At 36.5% G+C, this 27,429-nt stretch overlaps 1 protein-coding gene and 1 pseudogene across 1 annotated transcript in view; one reads left to right on the top strand and one right to left on the bottom strand.

Moving 5' to 3' along the window:
• LOC111153200 (regulatory factor X7) overlaps positions 1-27,429 on the top strand; it is a 145,855-nt gene that overhangs the window by 108,846 nt on the left and 9,580 nt on the right. Inside the window, exons 6-8 of the mRNA XM_022512072.1 lie at positions 23,764-23,880; positions 25,178-25,262; positions 25,981-26,188. Of these exons, the coding sequence (XP_022367780.1) occupies positions 23,764-23,880; positions 25,178-25,262; positions 25,981-26,188 (410 nt within the window). The remainder of the gene's footprint in view (positions 1-23,763; positions 23,881-25,177; positions 25,263-25,980; positions 26,189-27,429) is intronic.
• Positions 2,584-2,922, bottom strand: LOC111153202 (annotated as a pseudogene).

Raw genomic sequence — 27,429 nt, 5'->3', positions numbered from 1 at the left:
AAAGCATATGATGCAGATTTATGTAGCAGCAAAAAAAATCTCAATTTACTGTATGTCATAGATAAAGAAAATTATTCACAGATGGGTGAAATTAAAAATTTTTGTTTAGCTTTTTAGATTCTATCTTTTGAGCTAAAAATCACATATTATAAAATTCACTGTTTTAAGATTGCACAATTCAATGGGTTTCTTTTAGTACATTTATAAAGTCATGCATCAGTCACCAGTAATGCCAGAATATTTTCTTTACTTCCCCAAATTCCGTATCCATTAGCAGTCATTATCCATTCTTCCTTCCTCCCTGGACTTGCAACAAATAACTACTTCATGGCTAATGAATTTGCCTATTCTGACCTTTCATATAAATGGGACCATACATTATGTGACCTTTCCTATCTGGCTTCTTTGACTTAACAAAATGTTTTCTGAGTTTATCTATATTATATTATATATCAGTACTTCATGCCTTTGTAACCAGATAATATTACACCATGTGAATATGCCACATTTTCTTTATCCGTTCATCAGTTGATGAACATTTGTGTTGTTCCCACTTTTTAGTATTATAAATAATGCTGCTCTGAAGTTTTTCTGCTTATGAAGTTGCTACAGTTTTGTATGGACATGTGTTTTCATTTCTCGTGGGCATATACTTAGGAGTTGAATTGCTGAATCAAATGGTAACGCTTATGTTTTAAGTTTTTGAGGAATTACAAAACTGTTTTTGAAAAATGGCAGCACCATTTTACATTCCCACCAACAACATAGGAGGACTGCATTTCTCCACATTCTTGCTATTACTTGTCCACATTTTTGTTGTTGTTGTTATAGCCATTCCAGCTCATGTGATGTAATAGCCCATGGTTGTGATTTGTATTCTCCTGGTGACTGATGATGATGAGCATCTTTTTATGTGTTTTTTGGGCATTTCTATACTTTCTGTGGAGAAAATATTCATTCTCTTCCTATGGAGAAATAACCATTTCTCTGAGAAATACTTATTCTCTTACCATTTTTATTTGTTGTTTTCTTTTTTTGTTTAGTTAGGTTTCCTCTATATATTCTGGATACTAGATCCTTAGTAGGTATATTATGATTTGCAAATATTTCTCCCATCTGTAGGTTGTCTTCATTTTTTTGATAGTATCCTCAAACGCGTAAGTTTTTAATTTTTATTAAGTCCACTTTATTTTTTCTTTTGTTGCTTGTTTTTTTAGGTATCAGATCTAAAGAACTATTGCCTAATCAACGGTCATGCAGATGTATACTGTTTCCTTCTAAGAGTTTTATAGTTTTAGCTCATACTTTTGGGTCTTCACATTTTGAGTTGATATTTGTACACAGTGTGGCATAGGTACCCAGATTCATTCTTTTTCCCATGGATACCCAGTTGTCCCAGCATCATTTGTCAAAAAAACTATTTCTTCCCCATTGAATGGTCTTGGCACCCTTGTGAAAAATCATTTGACCATAGATACGTGGGCTTATGTCTAGACTCTGAATTCTGTTCCATTGTTCTGTATATCTTTCTTTATACTAGTCTTATGCAGTCTTGATTTGTTGAACTTTGCAGTAAGTTTTGAAATTAGGAAGTATGAATCTTCCAGATTCATTCTATTAAGTTTATTTCTAAGGTTTTTTTTTTTTTACGACATTGTGAATGGAGTTACTTCTTAAATTTTATTCTTGATTGTTGCTAGTGTATAGGAATAAGAAATTTTTATATATTGATCTACTGTCCTTCAGTCTTGCTGAACTAGTTACCTCTATGATAGTTTTTTTAGTATATTCCTTAGGTTTTTCTGTATATAATATTGTGTCACCTGAGAATAAAGATAGCTTTATCTCATTCTTTTCTGGCTTTTATTCCATTTTCTTGCCTAATTGCCCTGGCTGAAATCTCTAGTACAGTGTTGAATAGAAATAGTAAAAATAGATATCCTTCTCTTCTGCCCAGTTTGAAGGGGGAAGATTTCAGTGTCCATCATTAAGTATGATGTTAGTAGTGGGTTTTCCATTAGATGATCTTTATCGGGTTGAGGAACTTACATTCCATTACTACATTGGTGGATGTTCAAGTTTGTCAAATGCTTTTTCTGCACCTTTTGAGGTGATCATATCAAATTTTTGCCTTATGCAATTCATAGAGCATATTACATTATTGATTTTATTAATTCTTGTATATTGAGCCTATCTTGTATTCCTAGGATAAATCACACTTGGTCATGGTCTATATTCTTCTAAATATGATGATAGATTCAATTTGCTAGTATTTTGTTAAGGATTTTTGTATCTATATTCATAAGGGATCTGGGTTTTTATTTTTCTTTCTTGCGATATCTTTGACTGATTTTGAAATCAGGGTAATGTTGACCTTACAGAATGAATGACTTTGGAACTATTCCATCTTCTTTTTTTTTTTTTTGACACATTAACATTCTTAATTTATTAATCATCTTCTGAAAAATCTGCACAATCACCACAGATAAAGCCACTGCAGCATCTTTACTCCTTCTGTTGTCCAATCTCCAGCTCACTTTTTGTCAGCACCAGGATTGGGTTTTGCAGTCCCCCTTACTTTCTTCATTCTGTTCTTGCATACTTTTCACTTTTTCTTGAGGTCTTCTTCTCATATAGACCATGTCTTGCAAGTCTATGTTCGGATTCATTTTTCTTTGCATAATCCAAAGAATCATAAGTCATGCCAAAGTCATTTGTCTTGCCACCACCAAAATGGGTTCTGAATCCAAATACAAATATGGCATCTGGCGTGGTCTTGTACATTTTGGCTAGTTTTGCCCGAATTTCTGTCTGAGATACTATTGTCTTTTCGGAATAAAGGACATCAATAACCATTTGTTTGTGCTGAAGAAGTCTGTTGGTCATGAATTTCCTGGTCCAGATAGTTACTGTGTCATTCATGATGGCGGCCAAGCTTCAAGCAGCTGGAGAGGAAAAGAGTCCATCTAATATTTTTATGAAAGAATTTATGAAGGATTAGTATTGATCTTTAAGCGTTTGGTAGAATTCAACAGTGTGAGACCATCTAGGCCTGGGCTCTTCTTTGTGGGTACTTCTTAAATTACGAATTCAATCTCTTTTTATAGGTCAGATTGCCTTATTTCTTTTTGAGTCCATTTTGGTAACTTGTGTGTTTCTAGGAATTTATGTATTTTGTGTAGATTATCCTATCTGTTGACATACAGTTTTTCATAGTATTCTCTTCTTTAGTACCTTTTATTTCTATAAGTTTACCTATAAGATTAGTAGTAATATTTCTCTTTCATTCTGTTTTTAGTTGAGCCTTCTTTTTTTTTTACTCTTGATCAATTTAGCTAAAGGCTTATTAATTAGATTTGTTGTCTTTTTAAATACTCAACTTTGGGGTTTGTTAATTTTTTTTTCTATTGGTTTTCTATCCCCTATTTCATTTATTTCCACTTTAATCCTTATAATGCCCTCTTTATGCCTACATTAGGTTTGGCTTCCTCTTACTTTTCTAATTTCTTAACATGGAAGATTAGGTTATTCATTTGAGACCATTTTAAATGTACTGAATATGCAGCTATAAATTTCCCTCTCAGCACTGCTTTCACTGTTCTATAAGTTTTGGTATGTTGTGTTTTCATTTCTTTTCACCTCGAAGAATTTTCTAAAATTTTTTGTAATTTCTTCTTTGACCCATTTATGATTTCTACATGTGTGAATTTCCCATTCCTTTAGTTATTGCTTTCTAATTTCATTCCATTATAGTTGGAGAAAATACATTGTATGCTTTTATTCCTTTTAAACATGTTGAGACTCGTCTTACAGCCTAATATACAATCTGTCCTGGAGAATGTTTCATGTGCACTTGAGAAGAAGATATATTCTTCTATCACTGGGTGTTGGAGAGTTCCATGAGTATCTGTTAGGTAATTGGTAATATACTGTTACTTATGTCTTCTCTTTCCTTGTTTATCCTCTTCTTAGTTCTATCCATTATTGAAAATGGATTCTTGAAATCTATAATTATTATTGTTGAATTATCCACTTCTCCCTTCAATTTTGATCACTTTCGTTTTATCTATTTTGGAGCTCTGTACTTAGGTGCATAATAGGTTATAACTGTTACATCTTCTTGACAGATTGGCCCTTTCATCATGAAAAACTCCTTTCTTTGTCTCTAGTAACAATTTTTGTTCTAAAGGCATTTTCTCTGATACTAGTATAGGCACTTTCTTTTTCAGTTACTTTTGGCATCCTATATCTTTTTCTGTCCTTCTACTTTGACCTATTTTTTTCTTTGAATTTAAAATATATGTGTAATATGTAGATGACATATAGTTTGATAATATTTTATTCTAAATCCAGTCTGCCTCTCCCTGCTTTTAATTGAAGAGTTTAATACATTTATGTTTAATGTGATTACTGATAAGATAGGATGTACATTTGCCATCTTTGCTAATTTTCTGTATGTTTTATGTCTATTTTTGTTCCTCAATTCCATTACTGACTTTGTATTAAATGGGTGTTTTATAATGAACCATTTTAATTCCCTTATTTCTATAGATATAGATATATAGATACATACAATTATTTTCTTTTATGGTTATCCTGGAGATTGCAGTTAACACCTCAATTTATAAAAAGCTAGTTTGGATTAATACCAATTTAATTTCAAAAGTATACAAAATCTATTTCCTATATATGTGTATCTGTTGTTTGTGTGTGTGTGTGAGTACTCTCCCATACCCTCATTGATCTTATGAATTATGCATCCATCAACACAGATTTGTATTTGGTGTTTTATGCAGTTGTCTTTTAGATCAGATTTGAGAATAAAGGAGTTACAAGTAAAAAATACATTTAGACTGAATTTTTTTTTTTAATTTAAATTTTATTATTATTTTTTTAAACATATATTTTTATCCCCAGGGGTACAGGTCTGTGAATCGCCAGGTTTACACACTTCACAGCACTCACCATAGCACATACCCTCCCCAATGTCCATAACCCCACCCCGCCTCTCCCAACCCCCCTCCCCCCATTAACCCTCAGTTTGTTTTGTGAGATTAAGAGTCACTTATGGTTTGTCTCCCTCCCAATCCCATCTTGTTTCATTTACTCCTCTCCTACCCCTTAACCCCCCATGTTGCATCTCCTCTCCCTCATATCAGGGAGATCATATGATAGTTGTCTTTCTCCGATTGACTTATTTCGCTAAGCATGATACCCTCTAGTTCCATCCACGTCGTCGCAAATGGCAAGATTTCATTTCTTTTGATGGCTGCATAGTATTCCATTGAGTATATATACCACATCTTCTTTATCCATTCATCTGTTGATGGACATCTAGGTTCTTTCCATAGTTTGGCTATTGTAGACATTGCTGCTATAAACATTCAGGTGCACGTGCCCCTTCAAATCACTACGTTTGTATCTTTAGGATAAATACCCAGTAGTGCAATTGCTGGGTCATAGGGTAGTTCTATTTTCAACTTTTTGAGGAACCTCCATGCTGTTTTCCAGAGTGGTTGCACCAGCTTGCATTCCCACCAACAGTGTAGGAGGGTTCCCCTTTCTCCGCATCCTCACCAGCATCTGTCATTTCCTGACTTGTTAATTTTAGCCATTCTGACTGGTGTGGTTTTGATTTGTAATTCCCTGATGCCGAGTGATGTGGAGCACTTTTTCATGTGTCTGTTGGCCATCTGGATGTCTTCTTTGCAGAAATGTCTGTTCATGTCCTCTGCCCATTTCTTGATTGGATTATTTGTTCTTTGGGTGTTGAGTTTGCTAAGTTCTTTATAGATTTCGGACACTAGCCCTTTATCTGATATGTCGTTTGCAAATATCTTCTCCCATTCTGTCAGTTGTCTTTTGGTTTTGTTAACTGTTTCCTTTGCTGTGCAAAAGCTTTTGATCTTGATAAAAATCCCAATAGTTCATTTTTGCCCTTGCTTCCCTTGTCTTTGGCGATGTTCTTAGGAAGATGTTGCTACAGCTGAGGTCGAAGAGGTTGCTGCCTGTGTTCTCCTCAAGGATTTTGATGGATTCCTTTCTCACATTGAGGTCCTTCATCCATTTTGAGTCTGTTTTCGTGTGTGGTATAAGGAAATGGTCCAATTTCATTTTTCTGCATGTGGCTGTCCAATTTTCCCAACACCATTTATTGAAGAGGCTGTCTTTTTTCCATTGGACATTCTTTCCTGCTTTATCAAAGATTAGTTGACCATAGAGTTGAGGGTCTATTTCTGGGCTCTCTATTCTGTTCCATTGATCTATGTGTCTGTTTTTGTGCCAGGACCATGCTGTCTTGATGATGACAGCTTTGTAATAGAGCTTGAAGTCCAGAATTGTGATGCCACCAACTTTGGCTTTCTTTTTCAATATTCCTTTGGCTATTCGAGGTCTTTTCTGGTTCCATATAAATTTTAGGATTATTTGTTCCATTTCTTTGAAAAAAATGGATGGTACTTTGAGAGGAATTGCATTAAATGTGTAGATTGCTTTAGGTAGCATAGACATTTTCACAATATTTATTCTTCCAATCCAGGAGCATGGAACATTTTTCCATTTATTTGTGTCTTCCTCAATTTCTTTCATGAGTACTTTATAGTTTTCTGAGTATAGATTCTTAGTCTCTTTGGTTAGATTTATTTCTAGGTATCTTATAGTTTTGGGTGCAATTGTAAATGGGATGGACTCCTTAATTTCTCTTTTTTCTGTCTTGTTGTTGGTGTAGAGAAATGCAACTGATTTCTGTGCGTTGATTTTATATCCTGACACTTTACTGAATTCCTGTACAAGTTCTAGCAGTTTTGGAGTGGAGTCTTTTGGGTTTTCCACATATAGTACCAGATCATCTGCGAAGAGTGATAGTTTGACTTCTTCTTTGCCGATTTGGATGCCTTTAATTTCCTTGTGTTGTCTGATTGCTGAGGCTAGGACTTCTAGTACTATGTTGAATAGCAGTGGTGATAACGGACATCCCTGCCGTGTTCCTGACCTTAGCGGAAAAGCTTTCAGTTTTTCTCCATTGAGAATGATATTTGCGGTGGGTTTTTCATAGATGGCTTTGATGTTATTGAGGTATGTGCCCTCTATCCCTACACTTTGAAGAGTTTTGATGAGGAAGGGATGCTGTACTTTGTCAAATGCTTTTTCAGCATCTATGGAGAGTATCATATGGTTCTTGTTCTTTCTTTTATTAATGTGTTGTATCACGTTGATTGATTTGTGGATGTTGAACCAACCTTGCAGCCCTGGAATAAATCCCACTTGGTCGTGGTGAATAATCCTTTTAATGTACTGTTGAATCCTATTGGCTAGTATTTTGGTGAGAATTTTTGCATCTGTGTTCATCAAGGATATTGGTCTGTAGTTCTCTTTTTTGATGGGATCCTTGTCTGGTTTTGGGATCAAGGTGATGCTGGCCTCATAAAATGGGTTTGGCAGTTTTCCTTCCATTTCTATTTTTTGGAACAGTTTCAGGAGAATAGGAATTAGTTCTTCTTTAAATGTTTGGTAGAATTCCCCTGGGAAGCCGTCTGGCCCTGGGCTTTTGTTTGTTTGGAGATTTTTGATGACTGTTTCAATCTCCTTACTGGTTATGGGTCTGTTCAGGCTTTCTATTTCTTCCTGGTTCAGTTGTGGTAGTTTATATGTCTCTAGGAATGCATCCATTTCTTCCAGATTGTCAAATTTGTTGGCGTAGAGTTGCTCATAGTATGTTCTTATAATTGTCTGTATTTCTTTGGTGTTAGTTGTGATCTCTCCTCTTTCATTCATGATTTTATTTATTTGGGTCCTTTCTCTTTTCTTTTTGATAAGTCTGGCCAGGGGTTTATCGATCTTATTAATTCTTTCAAAGAAACAGCTCCTAGTTTCGTTGATTTGTTCTATTGTTTTTTTGGTTTCTATTTCATTGATTTCTGCTCTGATCTTTATGATTTCTCTTCTCCTGCTGGGTTTAGGGTTTCTTTCTTGTTCTTTCTCCAGCTCCTTTAGGGGTAGGGTTAGGTTGTGTACCTGAGACCTTTCTTGTTTCTCAAGAAAGGCTTGTACCGCTATATATTTTCCTCTCAGGACTGCCTTTGTTGTGTCCCACAGATTTTGAACCGTTGTGTTTTCATTATCATTTGTTTCCATGAATTTTTTCAATTCTTCTTTAATTTCCTGGTTGACCCATTCATTCTTTAGAAGGATGCTGTTTAGTCTCCATGTATTTGGGTTCTTTCCAAATTTCCTCTTGTGATTGAGTTCTAGCTTCAGAGCATTGTGGTCTGAAAATATGCAGGGAATGATCCCAGTCTTTTGATACCGGTTGAGACCTGATTTAGGACCGAGGATGTGATCTATTCTGGAGAATGTTCCATGTGCACCAGAGAAGAATGTGTATTCTGTTGCTTTGGGATGAAATGTTCTGAATATATCTGTGATGTCCATCTGGTCCAGTGTGTCATTTAAGGCCTTGATTTCCTTGTTGATCTTTTGCTTGGATGATCTGTCCATTTCAGTGAGGGGAGTGTTAAAGTCCCCTACTATTATTGTATTATTGTTGATGTGTTTCTTTGATTTTGTTATTAATTGGTTTATATAGTTGGCTGCTCCCACGTTAGGGGCATAGATATTTAAAATTGTTAGATCTTGTTGGACAGATCCTTTGAGTATGATATAGTGTCCTTCCTCATCTCTTGTTATAGTCTTTGGCTTAAAATCTAATTGATCTGATATAAGGATTGCCACTCCTGCTTTCTTCTGATGTCCATTAGCATGGTAAATTATTTTCCACCCCCTCACTTTAAATCTGGAGGTGTCTTCGGGTTTAAGATGAGTTTCTTGTAGGCAACATATAGATGGGTTTTGTTTTTTTATCCATTCTGATACCCTGTGTCTTTTGATTGGGGCCTTTAGCCCATTAACATTCAGGGTAACTATTGAGAGATATGAATTTAGTGCCATTGTATTGCCTGTAAGGTGACTGTTATTGTATATTGTCTCTGTTCCTTTCTGATCTACTACTTTTAAGGTCTCTCTTTGCTTAGAGGACCCCTTTCAATATTTCCTGTAGAGCTGGTTTGCTGTTTGCAAATTCTTTCAGTTTTTGTTTGTCCTGGAAGCTATTAATCTCTCCTTCTATTTTCAATGATAGCCTAGCTGGATATAGTATTCTTGGCTGCATGTTTTTCTCGTTTAGTGCTCTGAATATATCATGCCAGCTCTTTCTGGCCTGCCAGGTCTCTGTGGATAAGTCTGCTGCCAATCTAATATTTTTACCATTGTATGTTACAGACTTCTTTTCCCGGGCTGCTTTCAGGATCTTCTCTTTGTCACTAAGACTTGTAAATTTGACTGTTAGGTGACGGGGTGTGGACCTATTCTTATTGATTTTGAGGGGGGTTCTCTGAACCTCCTGGATTTTGATGCTTGTTCCCTTTGCCATATTGGGGAAATTCTCTCCAATAATTCTCTCCAATATACCTTCTGCTCCCCTCTCTGTTTCCTCTTCTTCTGGAATCCCAATTATTCTAATGTTGTTTCGTCTTATGGTGTCACTTATCTCTCGAATTCTCCCCTCGTGGTCCAGTAGCTGTTTGTCCCTCTTTTGCTCAGCTTCTTTATTCTTTGTCATTTGGTCTTCTATATTGCTAATTCTTTCTTCTGCCTCATTTATCCTAGCAGTGAGAGCCTCCATTTTTGATTGCACCTCATTAATATCTTTTTTGATTTCAACTTGGTTAGATTTTAGTTCTTTTATTTCTCCAGAAAGGGCTTTTATATCTCCCTAGAGGGTTTCTCTAATATCTTCCATGCCTTTTTCGAGCCCAGCTAGAACCTTGAGAATCGTCATTCTGAACTCTTGATCTGACATATTACCAATGTCTGTATTGATTAGGTTCCTAGCCTTTGGTACTGCCTCTTGTTCTTTTTTTTGTGGTGAATTTTTCTGCCTTGTCATTTTGTCCAGATAAGAGTATATGAAGGAGCGAGTAAAATACTAGAAGGATGGCAACAACCCCAGGAAAATATGCTTTAACCAAATCAGAAGGGATCCCAAATCGTGATGGGGGAGAAAGGGGATAAAAAGAGGTTCAGAAAGAAAAACAAAAAAATGAAACAATTAAAAGAAGAAAATGAGTAAAGAAAAAATATAAAAAGGAAAAAATATATTAGATAAACTAGTTAAAAAACGTTAAAAAAGAAAAGGGTAAAAGTTTAAAAAATTTAGCAGAAGAAGAGGAAAAAAATTGAAAAAGGAAAAAAATAATTAACTGCAAGGCTAAAGAATCATGGGGAGAAAGCCATGAGCTCTGGCTTTGCTTTCTCCTCCTCTGGAATTCCGCTGCTCTCCTTGGTATTGAAACTGCACTCCTTGGTAGGTGAACTTGGCCCTAGCTGGGTTTCTTGTTGCTCTTCTGGGGGAGGGGCCTGTTGTAGTGATTCTCAAGTGTCTTTGCCCCAGGCAGAGTTGCACCGCCCTTACCAGGGGCCGGGCTGAGTAATCCACTCCGGTTTGCTTTCGGGAGCTGTTGTTCCCTGAGCGCTTTCCGTAGAGTTCCGGAGGACAGGAATGAAGATGGCGCGGCCTCCCGGTCTCCGGCCCGGAGGAGCCGAGAGCCTGGGGCCCCACTCCTCAGTGCGCCCTCAGAGAACAGCGCCGATTTACTCCCGTCACCCTGGCCTCCGGCCACGCTCCGAGCTGACCGAGCCTGCGACCGGTTCAAGGTAACCCCGAGTTTAGAGCTCACTCCTCAGCTCTGTCTCTGTAGCCGGCTTCCCCGTTCTAATACCTGTAAGCTCTGCGACACTCAGACACCCCCGATCCTTCTGTGACCCTGCGGGACCTGAGGCCACGCTGACCCTGCGTGGGCTTCACCCCGGTTAAGCCTCTGGAGCGATGTCCCTCAGCGGAACAGACTTTTAAAAGTCCCGATTTTGTGCTCCGTTGCTCCGCCGCTTGCCGGGAGCCGGCCCCTCCCCCCGCAGTCTATCTTCCGGTCGCTTTGGATTCACTTCTCCGCCAGTCCTACCTTTCAGAAAGTGGTTGATTTTCTGTTTCTAGAATTGCTGTTCTTCTTCTCTTCGATCTCGCGTTGGATTTGTAGGTGTTTGCAATCTTTAGATAAGCTATCTAGCTGATCTCCCGCTACCTGAAGTAGTCTCAGCCTGCTACTTCTCCGCCATCTTGACTCCTCTCCCCATTTAGACTGAATTTTATATTTACTTTGTGGTTACCTTTACTGGTGCTCTTTATTTCTTCATGTGGATTTAAGTTACTGTTTGGTGTTCTTTTATTTAAGCCTGAATGATTCCCTTTAGTATTTCCTGCGGAACCAGTCTGCTGGTGATGAATTCTCTGATGTTTTTGTCTGACCATTGAGGTCTCTACTCAGTTAGCTAAGTGGTCAGGTATTGATTGGACAGATATTCCTTTAAACACCTTAAAGCAATAAATCTCCCAGTCTTTGTCAAAGGGCTCTGTGTATGTTGGGGTATGCTGTAAACACCCAGTCATACAATTGACAGCCCTTCTTTAGCCTCCACTTCCTACATTTTTGGAGCCTCAGATTTAGCCAGAGGTGAGAGCTTGGGGTCTTCTAGGGTCTTGAGATGCACACAGCTCTTTGCATATGCATTACCTTCTAGAGTCCCAGGAATAAAATGGAGCTTTTCAAAAGCTTCTGTGGAAATCTTACTTACCCGTTTTTCCTTTTAAGGTTTTTGGTTAGTCTGTTATCTGCCCAGCTATTATCCACTAAAGTTAAGACATTTGCCTGCAATTAATTTTATTTTATTTTTTATTTTTAGAGAGAGGAGGGGGGGCGGGGCAGAGGGAGAAAGGGCATCTTAATTAGACTCCATGCCCAGCGCAGAGCCCAGCTTGGGGCTCAGTCTCACAACCCTGAGATCATGACCTAAGCTGAAATCAAGAGTCAGACACTTAACAGACCGAGGTAGCCCTGCCTACAGTTCTTTTTAACAGTTTCCCCTCTGTACCCTTCTATCTCCTCAAGAGAGAAAGCTTTTTGGATTAGGCAAGTTCTGAGACAGGTCATATATAGCCAAAGATGGGGTCTTACAAGAATCTACCACAGGAGACAAATAATGACAGTTCTTTAGGATGTGGCCTTGAGAGAGTTCCAGCTGTGTTATGTTCATTCTGACCTCCAGACTGAACTGGGAATATTGGACTGTTACTTTTCAAGGCTACTGCTTGATCATGAGGGAATCAGATTAAGGCAAGTTAAAGTGATACAAAGCTGTTCTTATTGAAAATCAGCCTGTTTTCTTGGATAAATGCTCTAAAGTTTACTGCAAGTCTTCATTAATTTCCAAAGCTTTGAAAAGTTGATATTGACCAGCTTTGCCAGTTTTTCCACTGTTTTATGGAGAAGTGGATCTCAGTGCTTGTAAAGTGCAAATTTTACTGATGTCACCAAAACTATAAAGTTGAAATCCATGAATGTTAAAGGACCAGAAATGTGATTGCAGTTGTAACTGCAACGCTTCATTGAAAAGTTAACTGAAATGAGCCAGCAAATGGAATAGCCATTTTAATCATAAGAAATAAAAACTGCTCACCTGGAAGACAAAAACCTCTATAAAGACTTTCTAAAGATCTATAAAAAAGTATAAACTATAATAAGGACTTCTTCTAAATTGTATTTGATATTTCCCTTTGTTACAGCATGAAGTCCAAAGCCTTTATTTTTTCAGAGAAAGGCATAATTTTTACAGTAGGGGAAGATTTAGACTTTGAAACTAGCCACATCTAAGTTTGATCCTAAATTAGGCATATGCTGGGGTTTGTAGGTGTAGGCAAGTCCTTAACCTATAGTGTCAGTTTGCTTTCTATCATTCTGAAAATATCCTACTCTTTTCGTTAAGGTTTAGAATTATATATGTAAACTGTTTATCACAATGCTTGGAACAGAGTAAGATGTCAGTGTGTCACAGCAGTTATTATTCAGACTCCCACGATCCAACGTTTTGGCCTTAGCTGATACAAATCTTATTTTATATAAACCTGACAAGAGTAACTGCTCTCCTGGCTTCTGTCACCACAGATGAGCTTTGTTTATTTTTTCAAAATTTTTTGAATGAAATTATACAAGAAATTGGTATCTGTGTTCTTTTTTACTCAACATGTTTATAAGTTTCATGCATTTTGTTTTGTGTGGTTTTGACTCATTCTAATAGCTGTTCACTGTTCCATTTATGAATATATATTCTTTGTTCATGTATGAACATGGGGGCTTTTTTCCCCCTAATTTGGGTTTTCATTTGCATTTCCTTGAATTTAAGTTGAGGGCCTTTTTATGTGTGTTTCTGGCCAATTGGTTCTATGCTATTTTTGAGAATGTATTTAAATCTTTGCCCATTTTTCTCATCTGTGTAAACATTAAAGGCAGGTTAAACATATCTCACTTATTTTCTGCTAACATAGTTTCTAGAAGAATGCCATATTGTACATATTTTATCTATATGTATGTATTGATTTGAGATTTTATGCAACAAATCTAATTGGGAACTGATGAGTATTATTAAGAAGGAGCTTTGTTGGGGTTGCCTAGCCTAGGTGACTCAGTCAAGTAAGTGTCTGCCTTGCTCCAGTCATGATCCCAGGATCTTGTGAACCAGCCCCATGTCGGGCTCTCTGGAGGAAGCCTGCTTCTCCCTCTGCTCCTCCCCCTGCTCATGCTCCTGCTCTCCTCCTACCCCAGATAAATAAATTAAATGGTTTTTTTTTTGTTTTGTTTTGTTTTGTTTTGTTTTGTTTTTCTCTTTAGAAAGGGCAGGGGGAGCCTTAGGGCACCTGAGTTGTTCATTCGGTTAAGCAGCCATCTCTTGATTTCCACTCAGGTCATGATCTCAGGGTTGTGAAATCCAACCCTGTGTGGGGCTCCGCACTCAGCAGGGAGTCTGCTTGAGATTCTTTCCCTCTGCCCCTCCCTCCACTTGCATGCAAGCTTTCTCTTTCTCAAATAAATAAATCTTTAAAAAAAAAAAAGGAAGAAGGAGCCTTTTGAAGATTTTGCAGTGCCGCCATTGTATGTATGAAATACCTATTACATAAAACTGGCTCATTAGTGGTATAAAGAACCACTCACTAATTAACTACCCTTGCAAATCATCTTTACCCCTCTGTTCCTTAATTTCCTCATCTACAAAATGGTATGATTATACAAAGTGATATGGAGCTTATTGGTTTGTTGTTGTTGTTGTTGTTGTTAATGTAGACAACCTTGTTTCTGTCTGAATTTATCCTCTTACTAACATTTCAGAAATATTTGAAATTATTGAAGAACTATTAGTATAGTATGATTGGATTTGGATGGAAATTGAGAGAAAAGAGATGGTTAATCAGGAATTCATTGAGCCAAGTGCTGGTGCTTCAGTGTTTTTGTTCGTTCTTAAACTGTAGGCAGTTACTATCTATATTCATATAATCTGAACATTTTATATTAGGTTAATCTAAAATAAAGAACAGAAGCAATTCAAAAATAAAAGTAAGGGTACCAAAAAAGTTAGCATTACATACAGAGTGTGATCAACATACATATGTATGTGTGTGTATGTGTGTGTGTATACATATGTGTATGTATATATATATATATATATATACATACACACGTGTGTGTGTGTGTGTGTGTGTCTTCATTTTTTAAAAAGATACTATTCAAATTGACCAAAATGATGGTTGTTTTAAGTAGCTCTCATAGGCAATAGTGAGAAATCAAGCCTTTCTTAAGAAATAATAAAAGAAATATTAACCTTTTTTTAAAGGTTTTATTATTTGAGAGAGAGAGCACAAGCTGGGGGAGGGGGTCATAGGGAGAGGAAGAAGCAGACTCTCCACTGAGCAGGGAGACCCACGTGGTGTCTCTCAGGACCCTGGGATAATGACCTGAGCTGAAGGCACCCCAAATACTTTTTACAATGATTAAATAGTTAAGAACACAAATTCCTTTTTTTTTTTCTTGGGATTATTACCTAAAGTCATGTGTAATAATTGGGGCACCTTGGTGGCTCAGTCATTTGAACCCCTGACTCTTGATTTTGTCTCAGGTCATGATCTCAGGGTCATGAGATCAGGCTCTGCACTCAGTAGGGTGTCTGCTCAAGATTCTCTCTCCTTCTGCGCCTCCCCCTATGCACGCACGCTCTCTCGCTTTCTCTTTAAAATAAATAAACCTTTAAAAAGAATTAAAATCATGGGTATTAATTCCTTGAAAAAGGAAAGGCAATTTGGAAGGAAACACCTGGTTAATAAGATCATACATAATACTTATATGTACATTATAATTTAACTCTTTTAAAATTAGTTTTGTTGACTTCAAAGTAATCTTTCAGATACATTGTTTCTTTATTAGTTGCTTACCACAAAAATAAGATTACCTGAATTTCAAAAGTGATATTTTATCTTACTCTAAGCTTGACTAAAAATATTACTAACAACTCTAAATTTCTCTATAGGGTTTAGGCTAAAAGACACTATAATTAACCTAACAAACTTAGGCTGTGCTTTTCCAGTATGCTGTCCTCTGAGACACCAAACCATCACATACATTACACTTTGCACTTCTCTAGTGTTCTCTAAGTGTTCTTTCCAAATGCCAGAGCCCAGTGGACTTCAGCTATGCCCAGACTTAGCTTTATAATATTGTTCTTCCCAGAATATGAACAACTCACCAGTATCTTTCAGAAAAGAGGTTTCAAACTTATCAGGAGCCGTAATTTTTGCAATTGTCCCCCAAAGAATACCTCCACATTGCTGGGTCTGATAGGCAGTGGGACTACACTTGTAGTTTCATAGGACAGTGTATGTTTGCATACTTTTAAAAGCTGCTACCTAAGGATCTGGCTTCCCATTAGCTTGATTCTAGGTGTTAAAATCCTCCTTTTTAGGGCACTGACAGGTCTTGGCATATATTTAACTACTGGAAGCTATTAAAATTATACAGACTACTTGGACAAACACAGAAGATTGAGATAGCCAAAAAGTAGGGCAGAGTTGAACGACAAGGCTCACCTATGTGAGTCTACTCCTTCAAGATGGGGGAGGTGGCTGTTTTATCTAATGCATAGGAACCAATACAGAGTGGAGCAAAATGAGAAAGAGGAATATGTTCCAAAGGGAAGAACAAGGTAAAACCTCAGAAAAAGAAGAACTTTTTGAGATGTAAGTAATTTAGCTGTTAAAGAGTTCAAGTAATAGTCATAAAGATGGTCACTGAACTTGGGGGAAGAATGGATGAACATTGTGAGAACTTCAACAAAGAGATGGAAAATGTGATAAAGTACCAAATAGAAGTCACAGAGCTGAAGACTACCATAACCAAATTGAAAAATACACTAGAGGGGTCAACAAAGACTAAATGAAGCTGGAGAAAAGATCAATGAGCTTGTAGATAACGCAGTAGAACTTGACCAACCAGAGCAGCAAATACAAAAAAGAATGAGACCGTGATACCTTAAGGGACTTACTGGACAAAATCAGTAGATTAACATTCACATTTTATAAGAGTCACAGAAGAAAAGAGCTAGAGAAAAGGGCAAATTTATTTGAAGAAATAATGGCTGAAAACCTCCCTAACATGAGGAGGAAACAGAGACCCAGATCCTGGAAACTCAGAGAGTTCAAATTAAGATGAACTCATAGACCCACACCAAGATACATCATAATTAAAATGTCTAAGGACAAGGAGAGAATTTAAAGCAGCAAAAGAAAAGCAACTTGCTATATACAAAAGATGTATGTGGCACATCCCCCATAAGGCTACCATCAGATTCATCAGCAGGAAATTTGCAGGCCAGAAGAGAGTGGTGGAATATATCAAGTGTGCTAAAAGAAGAACATTTCCAACCAAAAACACTCTACCTGGCTAAGTTACCATTGAGATGTGAAGGAGAAATAAAGAGATTTCAAGAGAAACAAAAGCTAAAGGAGTTCATCACCACTAAATCGTGTTAAAGGGACATCTTTAAGTAGAAAAGAAAAGATACTAATAACAAGAAAATATATGAAGAATAAATCTCATTGGAAAGGCAATATATACTAAACATTGTGGAATAATCATAAATTAGTGTGAAGTGTGGAAAACAAAAGTAAAGATAACTATGATTACAGTATTTAAGGGGTACATTAGACAGTTATAAAACATGGAGGGGGAAAAGTAAAGATGTTGAGTTTTAAAATGTGATCACACTTAAGTTGTTACGAGCTTAAAATAGGCTGCTATACAGATACGTTGTTATATGTGAGCCTTCTGATACCACAAAGCAAAAACCTATAGTAAATACTCATATGATAAAGAGGAAGCAGTATAAACATATTACTAAAGAAAGCCATCACACCACAAAGAGAGTGAGGAAAGAAGAAAAGAACAGAGGGAAACTACAAAAACAGCCAGAAAACAATTAACAAGATGGCCATAAGTACATTCCTATCAATAATTTATTCCAGGGATGCAGGGATGGTTTAGTATCTGCAAATCAATCAACATATGATATGCCACATTAATAAATTGAGGGATAAAAATCATGGTTGACTCAGTAAATGCAATATAAGCATTTAACAGAATTCAACATCCATTCATGATTAAAAAAAAAACCCTCAGCAAAGTGGGACATGCCTCTACGTAATAAAGGCCATATATGACAAGCCCACAGCTAGGATCATACTGTTAAGATTAGGAACAAGACATGTGTGCCCACTCATGGTACTTTTAATCAACATAGTATTAGAAGTCCTAGCCAAAGCAGTTAGGCAAAAAAAGAAATTAAAAGCATCCAATTTGAAAAAGAAGTAAAACAGTTTGCAGTTGATGTGATATGATATATCAAAACCCTAAAGAATCCATCAGTCTTGATGGAATCTAACAGCTGTTAGAACTAATAAACGAATTCAGTAATGTTGCAGGATATAAAGTCAATACACAAAAATCTCTTGTGTTTCTGTAATTATGAACTGTCAGAACTTAAGAAAACAGTCTCATTTATGATTGTATCAGAAAGAATAAATACCTAGGAATAAATTTAGCTAAGGAGGTGAAAGAACCTGTAAACTACAAAACATTAAGGAAAAAATTGAAGACACAAACAAATGGAAATATAGTCCATGCTCATGGATTGAAAGAAATAATATTGTTAAAATGTCTATACTCTCCAGAGCGATCTACATATTTGATGCAATCCCGATGAAATTTCTCATGGTGTTTTTCACAGAAATAGAACGAAGAGTCCTAAAATTTGTATGGAACCACAAAAGACCCCAAATAGCCAAAACAGTCTGGAGAAAGAAGAACGGAGCTGAAGGCATCACACTCCCTGATTTCAAACTCTGTTAAAAAGCCTAGTACTTAAACAGTATGGCACTGGCATAAAAACAGACACATGGATCAGTGGAACAGAGTAGAGAGCTCAGAAATAAACCCATGCATATATGGTCAATTAAAATGTGACAAAGGAAGCCAAGAATATACAATGGGGTAAGGACAGTCTCTTTAGTAAATAGTGTTGGGAAAACAGGACAGCCACAAGCCAAAGAATGAAGCTGGGCTACTATCTTCAACCATACACAAAAGCCAACTCAATAATAAATAGTGTTTATCACACTATTTACAATAGCCAAGATAGGGAAAGAACCTAGAGGAAGAAATTCTGGTGTACACACACACACACACACAAATATTATTCACCAAAGAAACAAGTGAAATCTTGCCAGTTCAGACAATATATGGATGGACCTTGTAGGCATTATGCTAAGTGAATTAAGACAGAGGAAGACAAAGACTATATGATCTCTCCTATGTGGAACCTTAAAAAAATAAAAAAAAGTAAATAGTTCAAGATACGGGGAACTGACTGGTGGTTGCAAAAAGGCAAGGGTTGATGGGGGTGGGAGAAATGGGTGAAGGGGATCAAAAGTGTGGATCTTGAAATCATGGGTGAAGACAGTAGTATGCCATGAATTATAGCCATCCGTGGCTGACACTATTCCCTTTCAAATTTTTGCTACCGAAAATAAGTGTATGTTCTTATAAGTAAAAGTAATTATACTTTATAACATTTTATACACATGCAATACTCTCTCCCTTGATTTTCTACCTGGTAGTGTAGAGTGACCTTTTTGCATCACACTTTTTTATAGGTGGTAATGTGCTATTGCAGTGAGACAGCTTAATTAAGTGCATTTTAGAGACTGTTGTTTCACCATCCTCATCATTGACATTTATTGAATTCTAGCACTATAAATAATGCATTTATATTTTACATGTAATGAAATGTGTGTGCATGTTTTCATATAAATTATGCTATGGCCATTTTTTTTTTTTACATCTGTAAGAAAACTAGAGCTCCTATTTAATGGTTTTGAGTCTCAGAGGAGTTTAGGAACAACTCTGCACGGTTTAAAAAAAAAAACCTGCCTCAAGGTCATTGGGAGAATTAAATAATTTAATGCATACAGAGCACTCAAAAATGTCCAGGTGTGTAAGCTAAGGTAGCCTAAGGCTGTATTTTTGCCCCCAGTGTCCCATGACTTTTGTTTATATTTTCGTAACTTTAAGCAATGTTTAACTTTTATAGTTAATTTGTAAATGGCATGAATAAACATTAAAGATTCACTTGCTTCCAAAGATTTTGAGTGATGTGTTGATGATCATGTTGAAATTGGGCTTCATTTCAAAGTCTTAAAAGCACACTATTTTTAAAAAATGAGATTAAAAATTTTTTTATTTCCTTTTTTAAAAAAAAGGAATCTCATTTTAAGGATGGCAATGGAATGTTGGTTATCCTGCGAATGGACCATTGTTCCTCCCATATTTTAAGTCTTGGGTAAATATAATCTGACACTGAGTTAGGTATCAACTGACACTTTATCTTTTTTCTTTTCCTGTCAAATGTGATTTAAATTCAAGTTAGTTCACATGTAGTGGAGTATTGGCTTCAGATGTAGAATTTAGTGACTCCTCAGTTGCGGATAACACCCAGTGCTCATTACGTCACATGCCCTCCTTAATGCCCATCACCCAGTTACTCCGAATCTCCCTTCACCTCTCCTCTAACAACCTTCAGTTTGTTTTCTACAGTTTAGAGTCTCTTATGAGACTCCCTCTCTGTCTTTAGTTTTTCTTCCCTTATGTTCATCTGTTTTGTTTCTTAAATTCCATATATGCGTAGAATCATATGGTATGTGTCTTTCTCTGACTGACCTATTTCACTTAGCATATATACATACTATAGTTCTATACACATCATTGCAAATGGCAAGATTTCGTTCTTTTTGGTGACTGAGTAATATTTCAGTGTGTGTGTGTGTGTGTGTGTGTGTGTACACCACATTTTTATCCATTCATTAGTTGATGGACATTTGGACTCTTCCCATGTTTTGGCTATTGTGGATAGTGCTGCTTTGAGCATTGCAGTGCATGTCCCCTTCAAATCACTATCTTTATATCCTTTGAATAAAGACTTAGTAGTTCAGTTGCTGAATCATAGTGTATTTCTGTTTTTAACTTTTTGAGGAACCCTCCACAGTTCTCCAGAGTGGCTATATCAGTTTGCATTCCCACCAACAGTATAAGGGGGTTCCCCTTTTTCCCCCACATTCTTGCCAGCATCTTTTGTTTCCTGAGTTGTTAATTTTAGCCATTCTGACCATACCTGATACCATATGTTGCTTGATCAACCTGCAGTTTAAGTTATGAACCAGGAAAATCAGATGTAAACTAACTAAGATCGCCACATGACCTGGAATAATTTATAGCTTGTTACATAGCACTAGTTTCAAAATTATGAGTAAGTAATCTAAAAATATTTCCTCAGATTAAAACAAAATCATTGAATATCTGTATCTTCCCAGTGGAGAATGGGCCCTAATAATGAAATACTTTTTCTTTGAAAATTAGAACCACTAAAAATTGAATAGGCCATCTTACAATAAAGAGCCCTCCCTATCAGGGGAAGTATTCACATTGATGTAACCCATCAGTTAGGAGAATGGCATTTCCACATCTGTCAGGAAGTTGAACCCTACAGCTTCTAAACTCATTGCCAGTTCTGAGAGTTCATAAAGTTAAGGAAATTGAGGACCTGCTCCAGTTATGGTTGCTTTTAATTTGGGACTCTGTTTATTTTCTCCTTGACATGTAAGATGTCAAAGTATAGAATTTTGAATTATTAGCAATTTTATTCTTAACATTGCCTACTATTTTTTTAGGAGGAATAATTTAAGCTGTTTATATATCTGCAAGGTACTTTTTAATATCTATTCACTAAAGAGTTTGTTAAAGATAAGTTCATTATTAAAAAATAATAATAAGCAAGCATTCTTCCAGACGGGGAATTCCTCTCTTTTACATGTCCTCTTTATTTTTTAAAGAAAAATTTTTTTAGTAATGTCTACACCCAACATGGAGCTCAAACTCATGACTCCAAGATCAAGAGTCATATGCTCTACCAGTTGAACCCACCAGGCATCCCAGAATTCCTCTTTTAGTGGAATAAATAAGAATCAAAAAACATTTCACATTCTGAAGTCACACCCAGAATTTAACAAGCAAACTTTGCATTGGTCATTTTGATACTTAACTTTGCCGACCTTTCACACATCCCTTTTGCCAAAGTAAAAAATTTTGGTATACTAGTGTAATGAAAAAAGCATTAAAACCTAAATCCCAGAGGGAGAATAGGATAGCTGTATAACTTTTCTCATTAGACTCATTGCCCTCCTTCACTTTATTTGGTGTCATGCTTTTTAGGCCCATCCATAAACGCCAATGCTGTCAGAGGAGCCCAGTGGACTGTGTTTTCCTTATTGCCTTATGTGTTTCTTTAAAGTTTCTTATTTTAAGTATGACATAATGTCATGTTAAGACTTAATGTGACCCTTAAATCTTGTTTTTAATGCTGACAATATAGTGGTGAGCCAGATAGTTATGGTCACTGCCCTGGTTGAACATATAGCCTAAGGGAGGAGACAGAGACAACAAGGAAATTGGCTGTTACATAATATTGAAGTCATGAAAAGACAAAAACAGAGTATACTGATAGGTAAATACGGTGAGGGTGTCATAGGAGGGTGTTGCTTTCAGTAGGGTCCTTGTTAGAGACACTTCTGAAATAACATTTCAGCTGGGACTTGAAGAATAAGAAAAGTAATTTTTCCAGGTAGAGGGGACGTGTCAAGTCCCTGAGGTGCAAAAAGAACTTCATCTATGGTTTCTTTCTGTGCTGATTTAAACCATAAAATTGACTGATTTAACTTGATACTGAAATGGTTATGATTTGATACAATTCATTTAAATTGTCAGCACCAGAAAATAGTCACCTCTTCACTTTGTACCTTAAACCTTGACCCCTGAACCACTCAGAGTATTACATGTAGTCTCAAGTTAAAAATAACATATTTAATCTAATACTTCCTGTAAAGGGAATTCTCAGTACATGTTAGCTCCTTTCCTTTCTCCCTCCTCTTCAACATTGTTGGGAATGTGTTTGCTGGGCAGCTCCTTTCTCCCCACACCTGCACCAAGGGTATGTGGAATTTGGTCTGGGTATTGGAGGGGCACAGTCAAGAATAATACCATTGTCTCCAAAACCTGCCCCTAGTATCTCTGTTAAGGCTTCCCAGAGTCCCTACCTCATCCTAAGTCTCATCCAATTTGACTTAAATTTAGGTCACTTCAGAAATGTACTATATAAGTATATACTTATATATATTTTATTACATATATAATATAAATATACATATAAGTATATGTAATGTTTTCATATACTAGCAACAGCTAGTATATTCAGCAGTCTATAAGAACTAAAGTCCCAGTTACCATTATACCCTGTTCACAGGCATTCCAGTTGTTTTCCTCTGTTCCTTCTTCCCAAATCTCTTTTTGGCTCTCCACTTCATGATATTATCAAGAAGCTGCTCTGGTCAGTGCTGAAAAAGAGGTGAGGTAGGGAATTAGCACTGGATTCCCAGGGAGTTCCTCTGACTTCCTCTTTGGTGTTGCTCAGGCAGTGGTTCTCTCAAAGGCCTTGGTAGCCAAGACAAGACGTGGCCTTGGCCTGCTGCTGAACTGGCAAAGGAGGGATTGGCTTCTTACCTATGACTGGCAGATGCAGAGAAAAACAGAACACCTGATTCCAGTGGTAGTTAAGACTTGGCTTTTTTCCCTGTTCCCACTTGAATTTACTGCTTTACAAAGTACTTTTTCCTGGCAATAATAGCAGTGGTAGGGGTGAAGAAAGAACACTGGACCTTCAGAATCTTTCTCTGTGCCTTCATTTTTTCCCCCTTATCAGTAAAATGAGAGTGTTCGTATAGATGATCCCTAAGGTCCCTTTTAAGCAATATGTTTACATTTTAAACCATATAGTTTTGTTTCTTTTTTCTGACTTACATAATGTATACACTGGAAATTATCTCAGTATATGAATTTGATACTTCTCTGGAAATGTAGAGCCCTACTGGTCAAGCTGGACATACTCAGAGTGCAGGGTTGGATTGTAATTGGACGACTTTGTACTGGGGTTATCTCTTACAGTGAGTTTTTGGGATGCTGTTGAAAGCAGGAGTACTGTGTACCCTGAGGATGAAACAAGCTAACTAAACCTGAGTTAGTCTCCAAAAAGTTATGGCCAGTGAAATTTGTGGTGAGTGACTCAAAGATGTGGTTTTAAATTTTGTTAAAGTGGTCAAATTATATTGAAATAGCACTGTCCTGTGTAACTCTGAGTTCTGTTGCTCTAAATTGGTCCCTCCTTCTTTTTCAGGAGCTATTGTGACAATCTTGGTTACCATCCATTAAGTGCTGCTGACTTTGGAAAGATCATGAAAAATGTCTTTCCAAACATGAAGGCACGTCGTCTGGGCACAAGAGGCAAATCTAAATATCCTTTACCAGAATGGTTTTTCATAATCGCTTTAGTAATCACTTAGAATATCTGCTGTTGTAGGTCAACTAGCAACTATATTTAGAAGTAAATTTAAGTCAACAAATATAAACGACTCAAAGTTCTTAGTAGAATAATTGCAGACATTGTTTTCCTGGCTACATATCAAACTGCAAGAGAAATAACAAATAGTGGTTTTAGGATTATGATAGATGTCACCATATTCTGTCACTGTAATGTGCGTTCTTCATGGTCTGGTCTTCTTTTCTTTAACAATAAGGATTAATTGAGATAGGTCATGGTGCAGCTACTGTAAATCATATCAATAAAAGTGAAGAAAGAGGTTAGCTATCTTCTTCCTGTAATTTAGAAACATCAGTGTCTCCTTGGCAAAATATACACCATTCAGGAAAAATTCCTGTGGAGCTTGTTCTAGAAGATTATATTCTCTTTTAAGTATTTTTTCAGCCAACTATTTAAAGCCTATATTAAAATTAAAGCCAGAGCATAGGAAAGATCCCTCTTGTGACAGAGACACACTTAGTATAAGCAAACAGAAGGAGATGAAAATGAAGAATTTATTAAAGTCCTTTTGACTCTTGGCAGAAGATTGTAAAATAGAGGGTCTCTGTATTAGAAAAATATTATTTCTCTTTACATAGCCCTTGGCTTTTTTCAAAGCACAGAAACCCGTTTCTGTGGAGATGAGAGGGGAGGGAAAAGAAGGGGGCACTGCTGTTCTAGAACAGCTCCAGGTGCTTTCTGCTCACTTGTTGCATGACCCGTCCTTACTTTCTGAGTGCAAGCAAAACTGTCTTGATGGGTCCTTGCCATGTAACAGGCGATAATCCTGCGTGTTTCAGTGGAAAAAGAACTGAAAAGGTTAAAGCCCTTGTGACACTCTTAAGAGTTGTTTTTGTCCCAGTGCCCTGGGCTAAAGTTTCCCTGTGCTGTGCCAGGTTTCCATCTGGATATTCTTTTCCTTCTGACCTGTTTGTTACTGGTGGTTGGCACAACCTATTAGGAACATTTATTCATAAAATTTATAACAGATGAGAATCATTTTTGTTTTATTTAAGAGAATAACCATTCTACAAAGACTGCTCCAGTTTCAAAAGAGTGAAAATGTCCTGAATTTATAATATTGAGGTTTCTCTTACTGAAGAATTCTGAAAGTAGATGTTATCTCGTGTTGACTTTATACTTACTTCATATATAGTTACTTCTCAAATGCTAATTATATATAAGCCAGTTTATTTAATTTAGAATGCTTTAGGCCTTAACTGTTTATTACATATTGCTATAGTGGACTAAGGAAAAAAGCCTTTGTTCATATGCCAACACTGCCCAATCTTGATTTTCACAAAACTGGAGATGGGGTAAGAATTCTGCCTTTTCTTTTTCATAAATAGAATTATACTTTAATATCAGCATTGAAATGCATACTGCATAGTCTCATTTGGGTTTAACCAGGGGCCAGGAACTATGCCTTTTACAAAATCAGTGAGACAAAAAATTTAACACTGGCTGAAAATGTTTAACATATCTGACTTAAGTCAACATGGCTCTCAAAATTAGGAGGAACATAGGTCTAAACTGGTTTTGAAATATATGCATGATGTACATTGACAATATATATATTGTCAAGAGGAAGAATTAGGTTGTGGGGTAATATAGTATGAATATCTTTTTTTCCCCCTTTTTGATTTACTTATCTAATACCACCTAGGTATACAAAAGACTTGAGGTGGCCAGAAGTACTAAGAAGAGAAAATACAGCTAGTGGCAAAGTTTGTTTTATTGATGTCAGAAAAGGCTTTTAGAAAGATTCATAAGATCCCTTAGCCTTCATATATATTTAACGAGCATTTCAGTGTTCCAGTCCCAGTGCTGCTGGCGGCTGTGCCCTGGCAGGTGGTGTAGGCATAGGCCTCGTATTTGCATAGCTTTTCTATGCCTGCCAACAGGGCATTTTATACAACTTGGACCCGACAGATCTAGATTACATCTTCTAATTAAGAATACATGTCTTCGATGTGCTTCAGTTTAATTGCTCTGAACTTTTATAAGTTAACTTTTCCTTTTTCCTTTGTTTAGTTGGAAGGAACTGAACCTTCTGGGCAGCTTCAAAATATTGATGAGGAAGTTATCTCTTCTGCTTGCCGTCTTGTGTGTGAATGGGCCCAGAAAGTGTTAAGCCAGCCGTTTGACACAGTCTTGGAATTAGCCCGCTTCCTTGTAAAAAGTCATTATATAGGTACCAAGTCGATGGCAGCTCTAACGGTAATGGCAGCAGCACCACCAGGTACAAAATTACCACTAATAAGCTAACGCTAAAAAGGACAGAGGTGTTACTGCCTTTTAGAGTTGGTAGCAAAAGAAGAGTTTCACTAGAGAACTTCCTTGTCTTTTTAGTGTTTGTGTGAGTTTACCCTCACTTCACTTAACTCTAAGTTCAGATGGTTTGTTGAGCTAACAAAAATATTAATAGTTATAGTTATTTCATTATAAAGCTTGAAGCTATAGTTTTTCTTAGTATATTGCTCTGCTAAAACATGAAACTTCTACGATATACCAGTTGATATTTCATTAATTTTTCCATTGCTATTTTAAAATTTCAGTAATGTGTGTATATGTACTTTTAAATATATATGTGTCTAAATTAGTAAATATTAGATAAGATTAAAATTTTAAAATGATGTGCTGTCTTCCTGTTAGAAACTAATACTTACAAATAAAATGATCTTTGGATAGTGTGAGAGGTGCCTTAGTGTCAAAAAGCAAACTACATGAGGCATGTTTATAAAGTAGCTAGTGATTTTTTAAAAAATACACATTCAGATGAATATTTTTGTTCAAATTGGGATTTTTTTCATTTGATAGTTTTAGGAATTGACAGTACTGGAATAAACAATTCCCTCCTAAATTAGTAGCTGTGCGAAGTACCTGTCCTGTTGCAGTTTTTAAATATCTCATTTCGGTAATACCTTATAAACCTAAGGAAGAATAAGTAAGTTTTATTATTACTCTAGGAAATTATAATTTCTGTGAAAATACATTAATTGAAACTTGTTTTCCAAAGATGAGTCTTCTGATTACTAAATATAAATAATTTAAAATCATAATAAATTTCTCCCAGCCAGAATTATAATTTCTTAAATAACTTCACTTTTTTAAAATCTTAATAATTTTAACAATTTTTTTCCTTCAGTTTATATTTATCAGAAGCTTTACGTATTTTGGCGGGGGGGTATATAAGTGTTCTATCCTTTCACCTTATTTGAGGACTTGATTCAGCAAAATAATCTCTGACCATAATTTTGTCATGGTTTTGACTAGATTGTAAACTGTGTGACTTAAATCTGCTCACTTACACATGAATAGGAGAGCACGTGGGTAGCCTTACCTAGCTAGGTAACTTTTCATATGTTACCTCATTTCTTCCCCCAGTAGTTCTCTGAGACGGGTGATACTAAATCCCATTTTACACATCAGGAAATAGGCATAGGGAAGTTAAGTAATTTGTGCACGGCCAGATAAGCAGTG

Source organism: Enhydra lutris, unplaced genomic scaffold (genome assembly GCF_002288905.1).
Source record: "Enhydra lutris kenyoni isolate GAN:26980312 unplaced genomic scaffold, ASM228890v2 scaffoldscaffold31, whole genome shotgun sequence".
Taxonomy (NCBI): Eukaryota; Metazoa; Chordata; class Mammalia; order Carnivora; family Mustelidae; genus Enhydra; species Enhydra lutris.
The sequence above is the reverse complement of the archived record's forward strand: the minus strand, read 5'-3'. Positions and strand labels throughout refer to the sequence as shown.